General features: G+C 36.5%; 1 protein-coding gene across 5 annotated transcripts in view; it reads left to right on the top strand.

Annotated features, from left to right (window-relative positions):
- The window catches only part of DIAPH1 (diaphanous related formin 1), an 80,183-nt gene that overhangs the window by 30,746 nt on the left and 32,741 nt on the right, over positions 1 to 16,696 (top strand). For 3 of the 5 annotated variants that reach the window (XM_074291665.1, XM_074291663.1, XM_074291667.1), the window contains 11 exons: positions 1,995 to 2,058; positions 2,910 to 3,049; positions 3,504 to 3,612; positions 4,716 to 4,826; positions 4,994 to 5,112; positions 5,771 to 5,887; positions 6,737 to 6,852; positions 9,424 to 9,488; positions 10,450 to 10,629; positions 10,792 to 11,508; positions 12,506 to 12,620. In XM_074291665.1, coding sequence (XP_074147766.1) covers positions 1,995 to 2,058; positions 2,910 to 3,049; positions 3,504 to 3,612; positions 4,716 to 4,826; positions 4,994 to 5,112; positions 5,771 to 5,887; positions 6,737 to 6,852; positions 9,424 to 9,488; positions 10,450 to 10,629; positions 10,792 to 11,508; positions 12,506 to 12,620 — 1,853 coding nt within the window. The remainder of the gene's footprint in view (positions 1 to 1,994; positions 2,059 to 2,909; positions 3,050 to 3,503; positions 3,613 to 4,715; positions 4,827 to 4,993; positions 5,113 to 5,770; positions 5,888 to 6,736; positions 6,853 to 9,423; positions 9,489 to 10,449; positions 10,630 to 10,791; positions 11,509 to 12,505; positions 12,621 to 16,696) is intronic. The other 2 variants (XM_074291666.1, XM_074291664.1) reach the window with 1 other exon arrangement.

The raw sequence follows: 16,696 nt of genomic DNA, 5'->3' as shown, positions 1-16,696 counted from the left end.
TAGCCATTCCTAAAGCAGAGTTGTGGCTACCTCACTTCCTTGCTTAAGATACTTCAATAAGTATTCTTCTAGGATAAAATACAAGTCTCCAGTCTGGCATTCAATATTTTTTGAAATCTGAACCTAATCTTTCTTTTCAGAATAATTATTTATTACTTCCTCTTAATTATTCTATGTTCAGCCAACAGGCCTGCTTACTGCCCCAGTAGAGGACTTTTCATCTTCTGTCCCATGTGTTTGCCTAGGCTGTCCCCCATGCCTACAATGATTTCCCTCTTCACCTATACCTCTGGAATCTCCTTTTTTTTTTTTTTTTTTTTTCCCCTCAAAACAGATGCCTTACTTATAGGATATCCTTACCCTATTTTGTAGTATTCTCCCTTCCCCGTTTATAATATCTGTGTATAAGTTTTATTATATATTTCTGTGTATGTCTATTTTTCTTCTTTTTTTTTTCAGTTTTTAAAACTGAAGTTTTCTTTTTTTTTTTAGAATTTTTTTTCCACAGTATATATGCATGAGTAATTTTTTTAATAATATTATCCCTTGTATTCATTTTTCCAAATTATCCCCCCCCTCCCTCTACACCCTCCCCCCGATGACAGGCAATCCCATACATATGTTACAATATAACCCAGATACAATATATGTGTGTAAATACCATTTTCTTGTTGCACATTAAGTATTAGATTCCGAAGGTATAAGTAACCTGGGTAGATAGGTATGTCTATTTTTCTGAGTAGAATATAAATTCTTTGAGGGTAGAAAGTCTGGTTTTGTCTTCATAACTAATACCTAATATAGTGTCTGTCATACAGTAGGTTCTTAATGAATGCTTTTTAAATTTTAATAGGGTATAATGGAATGAGATGTTAATCTGTGGAGCATTTTTCTAAATGGTAATTCTAAGTGGTAAAAATCTAAATGGTACTTTAGTGAACAGTTGCTTCAGGGGTCTAGAAATTTATACAATGAAAATACAAATTGAGAGGGGAGAACAGGGTAGGGGTTTCCTCTAGGAGGTGGCAATCTGTTTTAGAAAAAGAGGGAGACTACTCCTTGCTTTGATGTAGCCTTCAACTCTTTTATAACTTAGTAAATTGTCTGAGTGGAATTGGCCAAAAAATTCACCACACTTATCAGATGAATTTCAAAGACAGTAGATATGGATCATTGGATCAGTATTTAAAGTCTTTCCAGATTAGTTGAACTTTAAATTTAGAGCTTGTAGTCCATACTATACTGAGATGTTGAGATAGGACTTTGAAAAATATGAAAGAAAATTGATTGTGTGGGTGCCTAGAAGACTAGTGAGAAAATTTGTGCTCCTATTCTCATTAGATAATCTTAACTTTGAAGCTCTGAAACATTTAACCATATCATTTTCTGCTCAAGTCTCCAGTGACTTCTTATACCTCTAGGATACAAACTCCTCTCCCTAATATATAACTCTTCTTAATATTTAAAGTCTCTCATAATCTGGTTCCAACATAACTTTTCAGCTCCTTCATACTCTCTAGAATCTAGCCAGGTCATACTGTTCCTCAAACTTAGCATCTCTTATCTTCATACCCTTTTCCCCTTGCATTTGGAAGCATTCCTTCTTTACCTATACTTCTCTTAGTTTAAAATCCTCAACTTCCTTTAAGATTCAGCTCAAGGTTACTTACCCTAGGAAATGTTTCCAGACTCCCCTTATTGGTGTTATTGTTACCCTCCTCAAATGATCTTATCTTTATTCATTTACATATTTTGTTTCCTTTGCTTCCTTAAAATGTAAAGTTCCTGAGAGTTGGGTTTGCCTTATCTTGGTCTTATCAAATTACCTCCACAGCAAACACTTAAACGTATATTAAAGTGAATGGTACTACCCTATTTTTGCCTTTAGGATTTTAGGGTTGAATTTTGTGTCCCAGTTTAAAAGCCTCTTTTTTGGATGTTGGGAGAAAATTAAGCATTAAAGGCATTTCACTGATTGTTTCTTCTTTGTGCAGAAGCTATGACAGCCGTAATAAGCATGAGATTATTCGCTGCTTGAAAGCTTTTATGAACAACAAGGTGAGATCTTTTCCCTTCTCCATCTCCTCCATCTCCATCTACCCAATTCTCTTTTCACTTGACAACTCCAAAGAGTCAGCCAAGAGCATGAGGTTAAATGATTTCATTATGCTGGTTCATACTTTTTTTTTTTTTTTTTTAGTGGCACTTATACATCCTTTATTAGTCCTTTCCAGCTTAGTTGTCTTTCTCCCTTGTTTGTTATTTTTGGGGGGTTTTTTTGTCCTTTGCTTTTTGGTTTCCTAACCTGAATATATTCTTTTTAAAAGTCTGATCTCCTTATTTAATAATAATAACAAGCATTTATATAATGTATATGCCAGACATTATGCTAAATACTCTACAAATATTATATTTGATCTCACAAAAACCCTGGGAAATATGTTCTATTATGATCTTCATTTTATAGTTGGGAAAGCTGAAGCAAACAGAAAGTTAAGCTACTTATCCAGGGTCATACAGTAAGGAAGTATCTGAACTTCAATTTGAACTCGGGGATCTCGTAGACCCAACGACCAGCTCTTTATCCACTGTGCCATCTAGCTACTTCCTCTCTCGTTCCACTGTGGATTAGTACTAGACATATGCCTGTTTTTGGAATACCCTTGCTATTTCTGCTTTTACTCATAATAAAAAAAGATAACTTGATATCATATTAGTTCTCCCTTATTCATTTGCACACTTATTTGCATTAATGGGTAATAATTCTTCTTTATCATTGGGTGAAGAGATTTTGCTTGTCTTGTAGTCTAGGATTTTGCTGAGAAAAATGCATGAGATTCTGTTCCTTCACATTCTGTCATTGGGATCTTAAGTCTTTACATCCTTCTTTACTGTTATTCCTTTGCCAGTTTGGGATCAAGACAATGTTGGAAACAGAAGAAGGAATCCTGCTGCTGGTCAGAGCCATGGACCCTGCTGTTCCCAATATGATGATTGATGCAGCCAAGCTTCTGTCTGCTCTGTGTATTCTACCACAGCCTGAGGATATGTATGTGATTTGAAATGTTCTTCTTTTTCCATTTCCTTTCTCTTCTTTTTTAAATCTCTGAAAGTATATGTGTTGGAGGGATGTTTGCTTGGGTGTGAGGGAATATGCTATTTGATTTCAATTGTTTGGATACTACTGTTTTTCTACTTGGTATAGAATTTGGTGACTCTTATTCCTAGTACAAGAGTTCTAAGTGGAAACTGTATTAGGAGGACTAGTAAAGGAGATTTTTTAGGCCACTGTCCACTTTTGAAGCCTCTGAGGAGTAGTATAATCAGTGGTATGGCAATTTTCCTTTATTTCCAGAAAGATCATCTTGTGTCATTGTGCCAGAATAATTGTACTCTTTCTTTTCCTTTCTTACCCATCACTCTGGAGTAAGACTCTGAATAATCCATCTTCATTTTTCCCTAACCTTTTTTTCCTCATCTTCCACTCACTACCTCCAATATAGGAATGAACGTGTTCTGGAGGCTATGACAGAGCGAGCAGAGATGGAGGAAGTAGACCGCTTCCAGCCTCTCTTGGAGGGATTAAAGAGTGGAACCTCCATTGCTCTCAAGGTTTGTAAACTGAGAGCAACACCTGGGAACTAAATGTAGGGGTCAATATTTCTTGCATCTTCCAGTCTCTCGATAGAACAAATTGAGTGTCTTCTTTTTGTGTCCTGTATGCTAAAAGATAAATATGGGACTTCTTTTCCAAGAAATAAAACTTTCTTGGATATCACATTTTAGGAAAGTCATTGGTAAACTGGAGCATATGATGGCATCCAGTTCTGGAGATTATATTCTATAAAAATTAGTTAAAGAAATTTTAAGAATATTTAATTTAGAAAAGGGAAGACTTAGAGGAGTCATGATGTTAGTTTTCAAGTATTTGAAAATTATGGGAGAAAAAGATTTGTTTTGCTTGGTCCTGGGGGGCTAAGTAGGGCCTAGTAAGAGCCATTGTTTGGAAATTATAAAAGGCAGATTTAGACTTAATGGTAAGGAAATATTCTCAAATAATTAGAATTGGCCAGTTGTGGAGTACACAAAAGATACTTGGTCTTCAAATAGGAGCTAAATGACCACTTGTCAGTGGGTACTGTGCATAATTTTAGAAATTTTGATTAGGTACATTTTGGACTGAGAGACAGTTTGATATGGGGGATTGGAGTTAGATTCATTAGGGTTCAAGTCCAAACCAGCAAGTGAACCTGGGCAAATCATTCAGTCTCTCAGTGTCCCCGTCATTGCATCTCTCTTAAGACTGAGTTAAGATGAATTGTTGATGGCCATGGTAGAGGAAGTTTCCTCACTGAAGAGCTTCCTTTACTAACGATAGGTCTTGGCTAAAAAAGAAAAAAAGGTCTGATGACTCATTTTTGATTCATTTTTGACGAGGAAATTGATGTGACTATCTTATAGCTGGGAAAATTGAATTTTAAAATAAAATAGATACTTGCCCAATCCAGAGTTTCACAGTCCCAGGAATGATATTAAAAACTTTGATCTATTCAGGCCAGTGTTTAAATTGGGCTTCGTGACTTTTAATAGGTGTTGTAAGATCTATGCTAAGTATGTATTTTCCTCTAAAAATAAGTTAAATGGAAAAAAAAGAACCTTCCTTAGTTTCCTCCAGAAGTTAACATTGACCCAGTTGTTTTATCTTTCCATCTTAGGTGGGATGTCTACAGTTGATCAATGCCCTCATCACACCTGCAGAAGAACTTGATTTCAGAGTCCATATCCGAAGTGAACTGATGAGATCAGGTTTGCAGCAAGTGCTTAAGGTGAGGGCAAGTTCTGAAAATTATAATGTAAATTGGTTTTTCCTTTTTTTCTTTGTACTAATAGCTCTCATTTTCTTGAAAACCTTGGTCATAATTATAAAACAATTTTGGAAAACAATGAAGACATGATGGACACTTCTCTGTTGTCTGTTTTTAACTGTTGATAGGATCTGCGGCTGATGGAGAATGAAGATATGAAGGTACAGCTGGCTGTGTTTGATGAGCAAGGGGAGGAGGATTCCTATGACCTGAAGGGAAGATTGGAAGACATACGAATGGAAATGGAATATCCTCCTGTTGCATAGTGGCTCCAGATGTGATGCCTTTGTTAAATTGGGGTGAAATCCTGATGTGCTTAGAAAGATTTCACTGTATTTAAGAAACTAAGATCCATATGTAATTGACCCAGCAAAAGAATCTTGTGGACAGTCTTTACAGTATTCTTAACCTTCTCTTTTCTGAGAATCCTCAGACAAAGACATCAGAAAGTCCTTTATAATAGAAGGAGCCAAAAAAAATTAGTATTTACTTCCTGGGAATACTATGAAATTTGAATGTCATTGACATAGGTCAAGGAACATGGTCAAAATATGATCTTTTAAGGAGATGTGTATGTGTCTTAATTCCTTTGTATTTATTTCTTAGATGAGGATTGAGAATCACTGACAAATATTTGGTTATGTGTTGTGATCTAATGCTAGTACTTTTCTAGTTACTTTATGTTCTCTTTGCTACTACTTGATCCTTTAGATCTGAAGAATTTTAAACATAACCCTTTTGCACAGTGGTCTTTTGAGTTGAGGGGGCTTTTTTTGGGGGGGCGGTGGACAGGTTTTTAAGGTAGGGCATCTTACTAGTATCATTGCTTTTCCACAAGTGTCAGGAATCAGTGACTAGTCTAATTTCCAAAGTCATATTTTCCTTAGCCCTTGCCTCTTTCCCACTGATTTCAGTGAAGTTTTTCAGATCCTCCTGAACACAGTTAAGGATTCAAAGGCTGAGCCGCTCTTCCTATCCATCCTGCAGCATCTGCTGCTGGTCCGGAATGACTACGAGGCCAGGTGTGGTGGTTGGCAGGGTCCCTGGGAAAGCTAGGGGCAGGCACTACTGTGGTGTTAAATTAAGGGGATAAAACAAACTTTTAGATTATAGGGTGGAGGTAGTAATGAAAACTAAGAATCAGCATTCATGCACAGCCATAGTTGTCTGGTAATTTTCTCTCTAATTAGGCAAAAAAACTACCCCTGTTGGCTCAGTAAAGAATACAATTTCTTTTGGGGTGGGGACAGTTTAAGGTTATCTTTAAAGTTATTTCCTTTGGAGTAAGGGAGCTATATCTGCCCATTTTTTGAAAAGGAATAGTCAGCAGATGTTGGTAGTCTTATCCTGTCAAAGGAAGAAAGGGATTCTGTGAGACAGGAGAGGGAGTGTAAAAATGGAGAGCAGGAATTTTTGGCTTTTGATTATCCAGAAAACATAGGGTAGCTGAAGTAGAGTAGTTCATGGCATAGCTATAGTGACCTTATTTCAGATTTCTAAAGAAGATTTTATCTCAGATTTTTTTCTTTGGGACTCCATACTGAGTTAGTAATTGAGTCAGTTGGTAAACCAACATTTATTAAGTTCGTTTTTGTGTGTGTGTGTGTGTGTGTGTGTGTGTGTGTGTGGGTGTGTGCGCTAGATACTGTACTAAATGATGGGGACAAAGAAAGTTAAAATCTTTTTTTTCTAAGAACTCATAGTCTCATGAGGCAGTAGAGTTTTAAAGTATGGGCAGGATAAATTTGAAATAATCATTAAAGGAGAGGCACTAGAATTGTTTATTGTAGCCATGTGACTTCTAGAGCCCAGACCTTCTTTGGATCTGAGGGTATTTTGTTTATTCCTTACTTCCTTTTTCTTTTCTTCAGACCTCAGTACTATAAGCTGATAGATGAGTGCATATCCCAGATAGTGCTTCACAAGAATGGTGCTGATCCCGACTTCAAGTGCCGACATCTCCAAATAGATATTGAAGGGTTGATTGGTAAGCACAGGGGTTACTTACTGCTGCCATTGCTTTTCATCATCTCATATCTCCCTTCCTAGTTAATTAGCCAAAAGAATAAACATTTATTTAATGCCAGACATAATACTAGGTGCTGGAGATTCAGACAAAAATGATGTATCACTCTTCAGGAAATTCACATTCTGTAGTGAGGTAGCATGTACACATACAAGTATGTCCAAAATGAATACCAAGTCATTTTGTCGAATGGCCTCATATAGATGGTTTCATTTGAGCCTAGCTCTAAAGAAAACTAGGGGTTCTGTGAGGCAAATGAGGAAAGGAGGGCTTTTCAAACTTGTATCAAGGCAATTGTGTGTTTTGTGTGAAGAACAGTAATAAGACTAGTTTAGCTATAATGAAAAATATCTGAAAAGAAACCAATATATAATAATACTGGAAACATAAGTTGGAGATAAACTAAAAATTTAAAGGGCCAAATACCTAATGAAAGCATTTATTTTAATTCTTTATCTTGTCCTTGTCTCTTTTCTGAGCTTCAATCTCTTATCACCAACTACTACCTTTGGGCATTTTGAATTAAATGCCCTAAAATCATCTCAGATGCAACATATCCAAAATAACTATCTTTCTTTTTTACACTATTATCTTCTGCACTTCTGTAGTTGACAATTCAGTACAGCACTTTCTCTCCAGTCACTCAGGTTCACCACCTCATTGTCATCTTAAGCTCTTCTCACTGACCTCAGATATCTCATCAGTTACCAAATCTTATTTCTACCTCTGCCTCTATCTATTACATCTTAACATCTTTTCTCTCTAAATAGTCACCATCCTAGTCCTTATCTTAATTGTTGCACTAGCCTCCTAACTAGTCTCCCTATCTCAGGTCTTTGCTCACTATATTCTATCCTCCACACAATGACCAAAATGTTTTTTTCAAAGTCCAAGTCTAACCATGTCACAGCTTTATTCAATAAACTTCATTCTTTATTCTCTAGGGTATTTGGATCTTTTTTTAAATCTAGAATAAAATAAATCCTCTATTTAGCTTTACAATCTAGCCTTGATGTACCCTTTTGGTCCTAATTACATGTTACTGTCACATCCTTTATGATCTGGTCGTTCTATCCTTTTTTTTTTTCATATGTGACTTTACATTTCCCATCTCTATGCCTTGTCATCTAGGGAAGGCAAACTTCTTAAGGGGTGTGTGTGTGTACATGCACAGTTTGTGGAGGGGGGAGTAGAAAAGGGATCTGTTTTTTCAATATATTCTACGGGAACATTACAAAAGCACAAAATTATCAACTTAGAGAACTCAAGCAGTGGGTGGTGGTTGTACCTAGCTTTCAGCTCACCGTCACCTGTGGTTGGCTTAGCAGATGATTTTGAGGGCCAAACATTCCCCATCACTGATTTAAAGGAACATTTAATGGACAAGTCAACTTTTTATTACAAATCCTAAAATTTTTTTCTATTTGAAGTAGGAAATAATCTGTTGATAGCTAAAATGTTGATTCCTTCTCTTTATGAACATAGGAATAATAGCAGATTCTGGAAGATAGAAATGCTATACTCATAAGAGCTCTTTCCCTTCTTAAGGTTGGATTCTGAAGTCAAGATTCTCCCCTCAGAGCCAAAGCAGTCAGATAAATTAATTAGATAGATGGTAAGATTAAATAGATCTCAAAATAGTTTATCTAGACTTTTCACAATTTACTAAAGGATGAATTTGACTTATATCATTTTAAAGTCCAGGATTCGATATACCTGGTTTTCTTTTTATCCTTGGAATAAGATGAAGTAATGGGTTTGAATATCTGGAAAATGGGCTAGACTGTTAGGAGGAGATATATCTTTTTATTTTCAAATACTAAGTAGGAAAATAATACCACCACAAAGAAGGCAAAACAAAATTGTAAGCATGAAGTTATTTTCAATCTTTTGGGCAATTATAATCATTTAGGTCAATTCCCTTTTAATCACAAAACATAGGATGACTCAGTGGGAGCTTTGTTGCTCTTTAGCTTCTTTATATTTATATGGAAGGAGCATCAACATCTATGAACTTCTTTAAAAGAAATGAACAACATCATATTATGTTCTTAATGAAGAAGACCATATGAAAGCCAATGATAATCTTCTATATATTGAATTTCAATTGTTGCTGATATCATTTATGATTGAGGTTTTTGAACTTGTGCAACTAGAAGAATGATACCGTCTCCTATGGAAATAGGGAAATAAAACGTGTAAAAGAAAATACAGTTCTAGATCCGAAAAGTTTACTACTCTGTCTCCCTGTCTTCTGTCTAGATCTCATCCTTATTTTTACACATATGCTCACAACTTTGAGCCAATGTAACATCTGGGAAGTACTCCAGTAGATTCTGGGAGAGGGAGGGGATCATACTTTGTATGTGAAACTAGTGATTATAAACCCATTTAGGTTGAATGTAATGGGGGAAAAAAGGTATCTGTTTTTTAAAATACATTCTAGAGGATACTAGAAGGATTCTTGGTTAGCATGGAATGAGAGGGCAGAGAGAATTGGAAATTTTACTTCTTATCTTTTTTTTTTTCCAGATCAAATGATTGATAAAACAAAAGTGGAGAAAACTGAGGCCAAAGCTATAGAGTTGGAAAAAAAGGTAATCATGGGGAGCTATGAAAGGTTTACTTAAAGCATCTCCAACTTCTTTTTGTCCAAAAGTCAATCATGCCTGCCCAGCCGACTAGTTTGTTCTTTCCCTCTACTCTTCCCTCCTCATCTACCCCTTCTCTAGTCACTCCGGTGAGGTTGGTACACAGTTTGGGTCCATGGAAAGAGTCATGCTTTTGGACCTTATTTTATGCTATTTTCTTTCCTAGGCCATCAACAATATAGCTGTCCTAAATGGTGACCCTGAATAATCAACTGCTCTCTTGGTTTGTGTTGACATTCTTAGGTTTCTTGGAACAATTAGATCCTGAATACTTTTAGATTTTTGTGGCTATAATTTTATCTATGTTCACCTGGCCCTGTGTTCTTTGGTTTTGGATTCCTGATCCTTGGATCCTTGGATATCTTAGTGCTCTTTTGGGGAATGAGTGGCTTTTACTCCCAAATTCCTTTCTGTATGCATTGCTTTCTACATTTTAAAGTGCTATAAAAATAAATGCAAGCAGGGCAGCTAGGTGGCGAGGTGGATAGAGCACCAGCCTTGAAGTCAGGAGGACCAGAGTTCAAATCTGGTCTCAGACACTTAACACTTCCTAGCTGTGTGACCTTTGGCAAGTCACTTAACCCCAGCTTCAAAAAAAAAAAAAATAAAATAAAATAAATGCAAGCTACTTCTACTAACTGGCCAGGTTGAATGAAGGAAATGTCCTTAAACTTCAGACCTATATTTGTGACTCCAGAAATAGGATGAACCATTGGAATAATATATAGGATTTCCCACTCTCAACTCCTAAGTTTTTGGATCAAAGCATTATCATTCTCTCTAGGCATTGCCTTTGGTATGGGGCAGCTCCAGAGGTAAAATAACAAACAATATAATATGGTATGTGAGAGGCCTTGTCCTGAGAGATAGAGGAGCTTCCTGAAATACTGATTTTTTTCTTCTTTAGCTGGACTCAGAGCTAACTGCCCGGCATGAGCTACAGGTGGAAATGAAAAAGATGGAGGGTGACTTTGAACAGAAGCTCCAGGAACTACAAGGAGAGAAGCAAACATTGGATGCAGAGAAACAACAATTAGCTACTGAGAAAAAGGACCTGGAAGCTGAAGTCTCTCAGCTGACTGGAAAGGTAATATTTGGGCAGGGGAAGTAGTATATGTAGCCACCTATTAATATTAGTCATTCTAAAGCCTCAAAATAGGCATTCCTAAGAATTGGAATGAATTACCCTTTGCTGGGAATGTAGGTGGAAAGTACTAAATTTCTCATGTTATGTCACTTTCTTTTGTAGGTTGCCAGTTTGTCTAAGGAGCTAGAAGATACCAAAAAGGACATGGCTTCTCTCTCAGCTGCAGTAGTCTCTTCTGTTCCTCTTGCCCCTAGCAGTGATACTATTCCTCCTGCCCCTCCTCTACTTAATGACTCTAACATACCCCCTTCTTTACCCAGTGGTATTAATATTCCTCCCCCTCCTTTGCCTAGTGGCATTTGTATACCTCCTCCACCCCCTTCCCTGTCTGGTGGAGCTGGCATTCCTCCTCCTCCCCCCCTGCCCGGTGGAACTGGCATTCCTTTTCCTCCTCCTCCCCTACCTGGTGGAACTGGCATTCCTCCTCCCCCTCCCCTGCCTGGTGGAGCTGGCATTCCTCCTCCTCCTCCCCTGCCTGGTGGAGCTGACATTCCTCCTCCCCCTCCCCTGCCTGGTGGAGCTGGCATTCCCCCTCCCCCTCCCCTGCCTGGTGGAGCTGGCATTCCTCCTCCCCCTCCCCTGCCTGGTGGAGCTGGAATGCCCCCCCCTCCTCCTCCTTTACCTGGTGGAATCCCTCCACCCCCTCCTCTCTCAGGGGTCCCTGGTATCCCTCCACCTCCCCCTGGAATGGGTGTGCTGCCTCCTCCCCCTGCATTTGGGGGTCTGGGAATGACTGCAGCTCCAGTTCTGCCCTATGGCTTGGTTCCAAAGAAGCTTTATAAGCCAGAGGTGCAACTCCGAAGGCCAAACTGGTCCAAGGTAAGAGATATTGCCAAAAATCGAAAGTTCATAGTCAAGAAGCTGCATCTGATTTTTGCCTTAGCCTTTTTTTTAAGTGCTTAAACTCCCAAGATAGACTTCCCTTACTTTCCTTTGGCCCAGCATTGTCTTCCCGTGTTAGCATCATTCAACAACTATTTATTAAGGTGGTTATGTATACAGACCTTTGCTTCTAAATTTTGGATTTATCAACTTAATGTACTTAACCTTTTACCCCAGAAGATGGCAGCACTGTGGTAACAAAATTTCACAATCAGCCATTCCATAGTGTTTAGGCAGCTGATAATGCCCTGCTATAAAAGTCATGGATTCCATTTGTCATTAAAATGCATACATCTGTATCTTTCTTCCTGTTAGAACTTTAACAGTGATCATGTATAAACTTAATCTACAAGAGTGTACTTTGAAACCATTAAGATTCTGAGTAAATTACCTTCTCCTAGGACTTAGACTCAAATGAAAAGAGATTGATGGGGGTCAGTTGATTGACTTATTCACTTGACAAAAGTAATACATTTAGAATCAGCTCTAGTTAAAAGAAGTATCAGGAATCTGAAAGTTACTAGAGCTAGAGAGATTTGAATGTATAATTAAGAGATCAGAGAGAATTAAAGTCTCTTTGTTTTCATCTGGAGTCCATATCTCTTGTTCCAGCTTTAAAATTTGTAGCTGCTTCATGACTTTTTTTTTTTTTTTTTTTAACTGAAGCACTTGGGGTTAAGTGACTTGCCCAGGGTCACACAGCTAGGAAGTGTTAAGTGTCTGAGGGCTCAGTCAGGTCCTTCTGACTTAAGGGCTAGTGCTCTATTCATTGCACCAACTAGCTGCCCCCACTTTGACATTTTGTTAAAACTTTATTCCTATAAATTGGTGCTTTAAAATTTGTCTACCTGTTTCCATATCTATAATTTAGTTTTCATGGGTGGGAAAACATGGAATCTATAATACTAACTGTAGACCTCACCTGTGTTCACAGTTTGTTGCTGAAGATCTATCCCAAGATTGTTTTTGGACAAAGGTAAAGGAAGACCGGTTTGAGAACAATGAGCTATTTGCTAAGCTCACACATACCTTCTCAGCCCAGACAAAAAGTAAGTACTTTCCTTTGGGAGACAGTTCGGGTCCAGAGAATATCCTGTGAAGGAGGAATTTATCAGCCTTGACTAAGCTAGGAAAGGAAATTGAGGATAAAAGGAGATGTTGGGTGGTTTAGAATGGGATTTGTCCCTTACGTGAAACTTGCATGTTTTCTTTCTTTGAGGATAAAAATATAAAAAAATAAATTTACTTGGAGTGGATGAAATTTAAGAATTTCTGAATTATCATGTGATTATATTGAATTCTGTGAATAAATAGTATGATTTCAATGAGCCCTAGGACACACTGAGTGATACAACTCTGACTTGCCTTATACCTGCCATGTTTTAGTAGATTGTATTGGGGTGGGTGTGTGGTTGACTATAAATAATGGTGAACTAGATCTGATTCTTCTTTCCCTCATTTCTTTCCAACTTCTGATGGCTTTTTTCCTCCCTGACCCACTTCTCCTGAAGCTTCCAAAGGTGAGTATAACATGGCAGAGAATTTCAGAAAATTAAAGTTGGGTTTCCCAAATTGAGAAAATGAAAAGAGTCAGAAATGAAAAGTAGTGTTGAGTGAATGAAACGAGGTATTCAGGTAAATGAATCACGATATTGGGAATTCATTTCTTAGTGAATAAAACCATATGTGATTTATTTGATAGAATATTCTTTAAACTATAAGGGCTCATAGGAATAACAAATATTATAATCTAACCTCTAACTTAGTAGGAAGCTTTTTGTGAATTTAAGCATCATTGAAGCTACAACATTTTTCTATTTCTCTGGAAAACGATAGGTAGTTGCCTCTGATATGTTGTCATATGTTCCCCTGCATATTGTTATTAGTAAGCTTTACATTTGTGTAGAGTGTATATTTACAAAGACTCTTTATATGTGTATTCAGCATACTGTAATATATGTTATCTCATCTGGTCATCGCAGCAGCCTTAAAGGATTAGGACAGGTATTGCAAAATTTTATAAATGAGAATACTGAGGTTACCAAAATTGCAGTTATCAGAGGTGGAGCTGATCAAAATCAGGCACTATATAACTTCTTTACTCTGCTCTTTTAGTTCTGTTCAACAATTTTTATAATTGTTTTCATCATATTTTAGAAAAGCTAATATGTCATATTTATATTAAATGGCATAGTGGATAGTGAGCTGGACTTGGACTTAGGAAGATCTTTCTAAATTCATCAGAATTCAAATCTTGACTCAGGAATTTACCAGCTGTGTGACCCTGGGCAAGTCATTTTTACCTGTTTACTTCAATCTTTATCTCATAAAATGAGCTGGAGAAGGAAATAGCAGACCATTCTGGTATCTGTGCCAAGAAAACCCTAAAGAGTCAGACAAAACTGAAAATGAAAAGAAGTTATTTTGTTATTTCCTCATTTTTCCCTTCTAAGGACATATTGGTTTATGGTGCCTTGGAATGGGGTGGAGAGAATTTTTAGTTTTCTCTCCCCAGTAATATAGTGTTTAGAATTGTCATCCCCTAAAATTTGGCATTTTCATTTCCTTCCTGTGTTTTTGTTATCTAGACATATATGTGTACTCCTGATAAACAAAATGAATAAAGCACAGTTTCAGAACACACTTTCCTCCCATAAGCAAAATCAGTATATTAGTATAATGTGACTATTGTAATTTTTCTTCTTTAATCTGATGAACAAAATTACACTATAATTTGTTGCAGTAAGGAGCCTGACAGGCAGATATATGCTTCTGGTAACTTTTGGAAGTGACTTAGGCATTTGTATAGTACTGTAAGCTGACAGGGTTCAGTTTTATTTCTTTGCCCTAACCTTTACAGCAAAAGTGACCCTTGGCTTCCAGGGAATCTTCAACCCTCACTGCTGCAGTCTTGGATGACGGTTATCTTTGATCTCCTTAGTTGAGAGGTTATGCTGATATCCCTTCAGCCCCCATTAGTATCTTCATCAAAGAAAATTTGACTTCACTCTTTTTGTCCACTGTTGGATAAAACTTTCTATTCCCTTCATGACCTCCCCTCGCCTTGTGATCACCTAGAATCCATTCCTTCATTAGCTTTTTGTCTGTCAGAAGACAGAAGAGGGATCTTTGTCTGTTTTTGGCTTGTTTTGGATTACTTTTGTATTCTCAATATCTCTATTAAGCTTTTCTAAAGATAGGAATTGGCCTCTTTTAGGTGTAAAAACTTTGATTTTCATTGAATTGATATTAAGATTCTGACATCCAGATTAATAAATGCTAAGTTCCATGATTCTGAAGATGGGCAGATTTAAATTGTTACCAGGATTTTTTTTTTAGTGCCCAGATCTGAATAATAGACATCCAGAAATGTATGTTCTTTATGAACCATGTTAATTGCCAGTTCTATGACTAAAAGTTGGACCAAAAGTTCTACTATGATCACCTGATGATAAGGAGGCAAGCTTTATCAAAAGCCATAGTGGATCTTGATATGAAGTTTATAAAGTTTTTTTTTTTTTTTTTAGCATAGAATTGATGGATCAATTCTATGTCTGCTGTTCAAGGACAAGTTTGTTGGAATTCAGACAGCCTTGTGACACAGCTTGTACATAGAACAATAAGTATTTTAGTCCCAGCAATTTGGCAAAGACCATCTAAATCATATAAAAATTGTGATCAGTGTTGGCAGACAGAATGCCTCATCTGTCAGATCACAGATCCTTGAAATGCTAAAATATGGCAAAAATATATTTTTAACATTTTCCACCTGGATGTAGGATTTGGAATTGTTAGTAGACTTAATGTCCATGCTCCTAACTCTGTTTTTTTTCCTCTCTACTGTCCTTTCCTTCCTGGAAGACCCAGTATACAGACCTAATTTGAACTTTAGGTTCTGATATTTTATGAAAAGAAAATGGATTCTTGGGAAAATTTTAGTGACTGGCAGCTTATTTATAGATTTTTCACTCCTTTTTGTTTCCCAGAATGCAGCAATTCTCTTATTTTTAAGATTAAAAGCTATAATTATGACCCATTCTATTTCACTGAGTATAGAACTTAATATCTTGTTTTAACTTAATATATTTCCAAAGTGCTATAATGTTAATGGAACTAAAAATAAAATAACGTACTCTAGGACTTAATTCAGGTGTAACTAAAACTAGGGAAGTTTCCATTTAAAAAAAATTTTTTTTAAATTCTCATAAAAAGCATTTGTTTCACCTTTCTTATTCTTTATGTTTCTTTTTAGTATAAGTCTTCTAATTCTCAATCAAAATAATTCCCTTTAAAAAAATTCTCATGTGTTTCACCTCAGAAATATGGAGATAATGGTTTGTCTTCTTAAGAACACTGATTTATTTATTTTGGCACATCTTTTTTATTTTTCAGACTCTTTAAATCTGTACTTCAGGGTCCTTGGATTCTCAGTGTGTTGATGTGATTTGATTAATCCTCTGTAATAATATGGATTATGTTAAGGGAATTCTGACTCTCATTAAGTATTCTGTAAACTTTTGGTGAAAATAAATTTAGAAATACCCTTGGTATTTCTACCAGTTTTATGTTTTATACCAGTTGATAGCGAGGACTTTTTATAGCATTATTCTCTTTAAAATTTGACTATACAGAGTTAAATCTTAAGTCTCATACAATTTCCTTAGCAGATGAACCCATTGTTATTTAAGTGGTATTTGATTCCTAAAACTGTCCTTTTTTAAACGTAGAGAAATTCATCTTATTCTTTATTGAGAGATTCTCATATTTTCCAAACATGATGTTCTTAGTAAGTGAAGTAAATGCAGTTTAGCAATTTCTGCTGAATACCTGTATATGTACTTTGTCAGAAACTTGTATCCCAACCCTTAACTTATAGCATAACTTTTGGAATTTTGTAAATCCATTTAAATAATTTTGTGAGATAACAATTGGGATTAGAGCTGTCATTTTCTTGCTTTATATTCCTGTCTGCACCTTTTCTTTCTCTAACCTTAAAGGAAGTAAAAAATTAATACAGCCTATCCTAGGAGTCCTCATGTTAGAAGAAAGAGAAGGCCTCTCTAGAATTCAAAGATAACTTTTGCCCCACTATAGTTCAGCTTTTTTTACTCAGAATTGTCTTCAT

Source organism: Sminthopsis crassicaudata, chromosome 2, assembly GCF_048593235.1.
Source record: "Sminthopsis crassicaudata isolate SCR6 chromosome 2, ASM4859323v1, whole genome shotgun sequence".
Classification (NCBI taxonomy): Eukaryota; Metazoa; Chordata; class Mammalia; order Dasyuromorphia; family Dasyuridae; genus Sminthopsis; species Sminthopsis crassicaudata.
The sequence above is the reverse complement of the archived record's forward strand: the minus strand, read 5'-3'. Positions and strand labels throughout refer to the sequence as shown.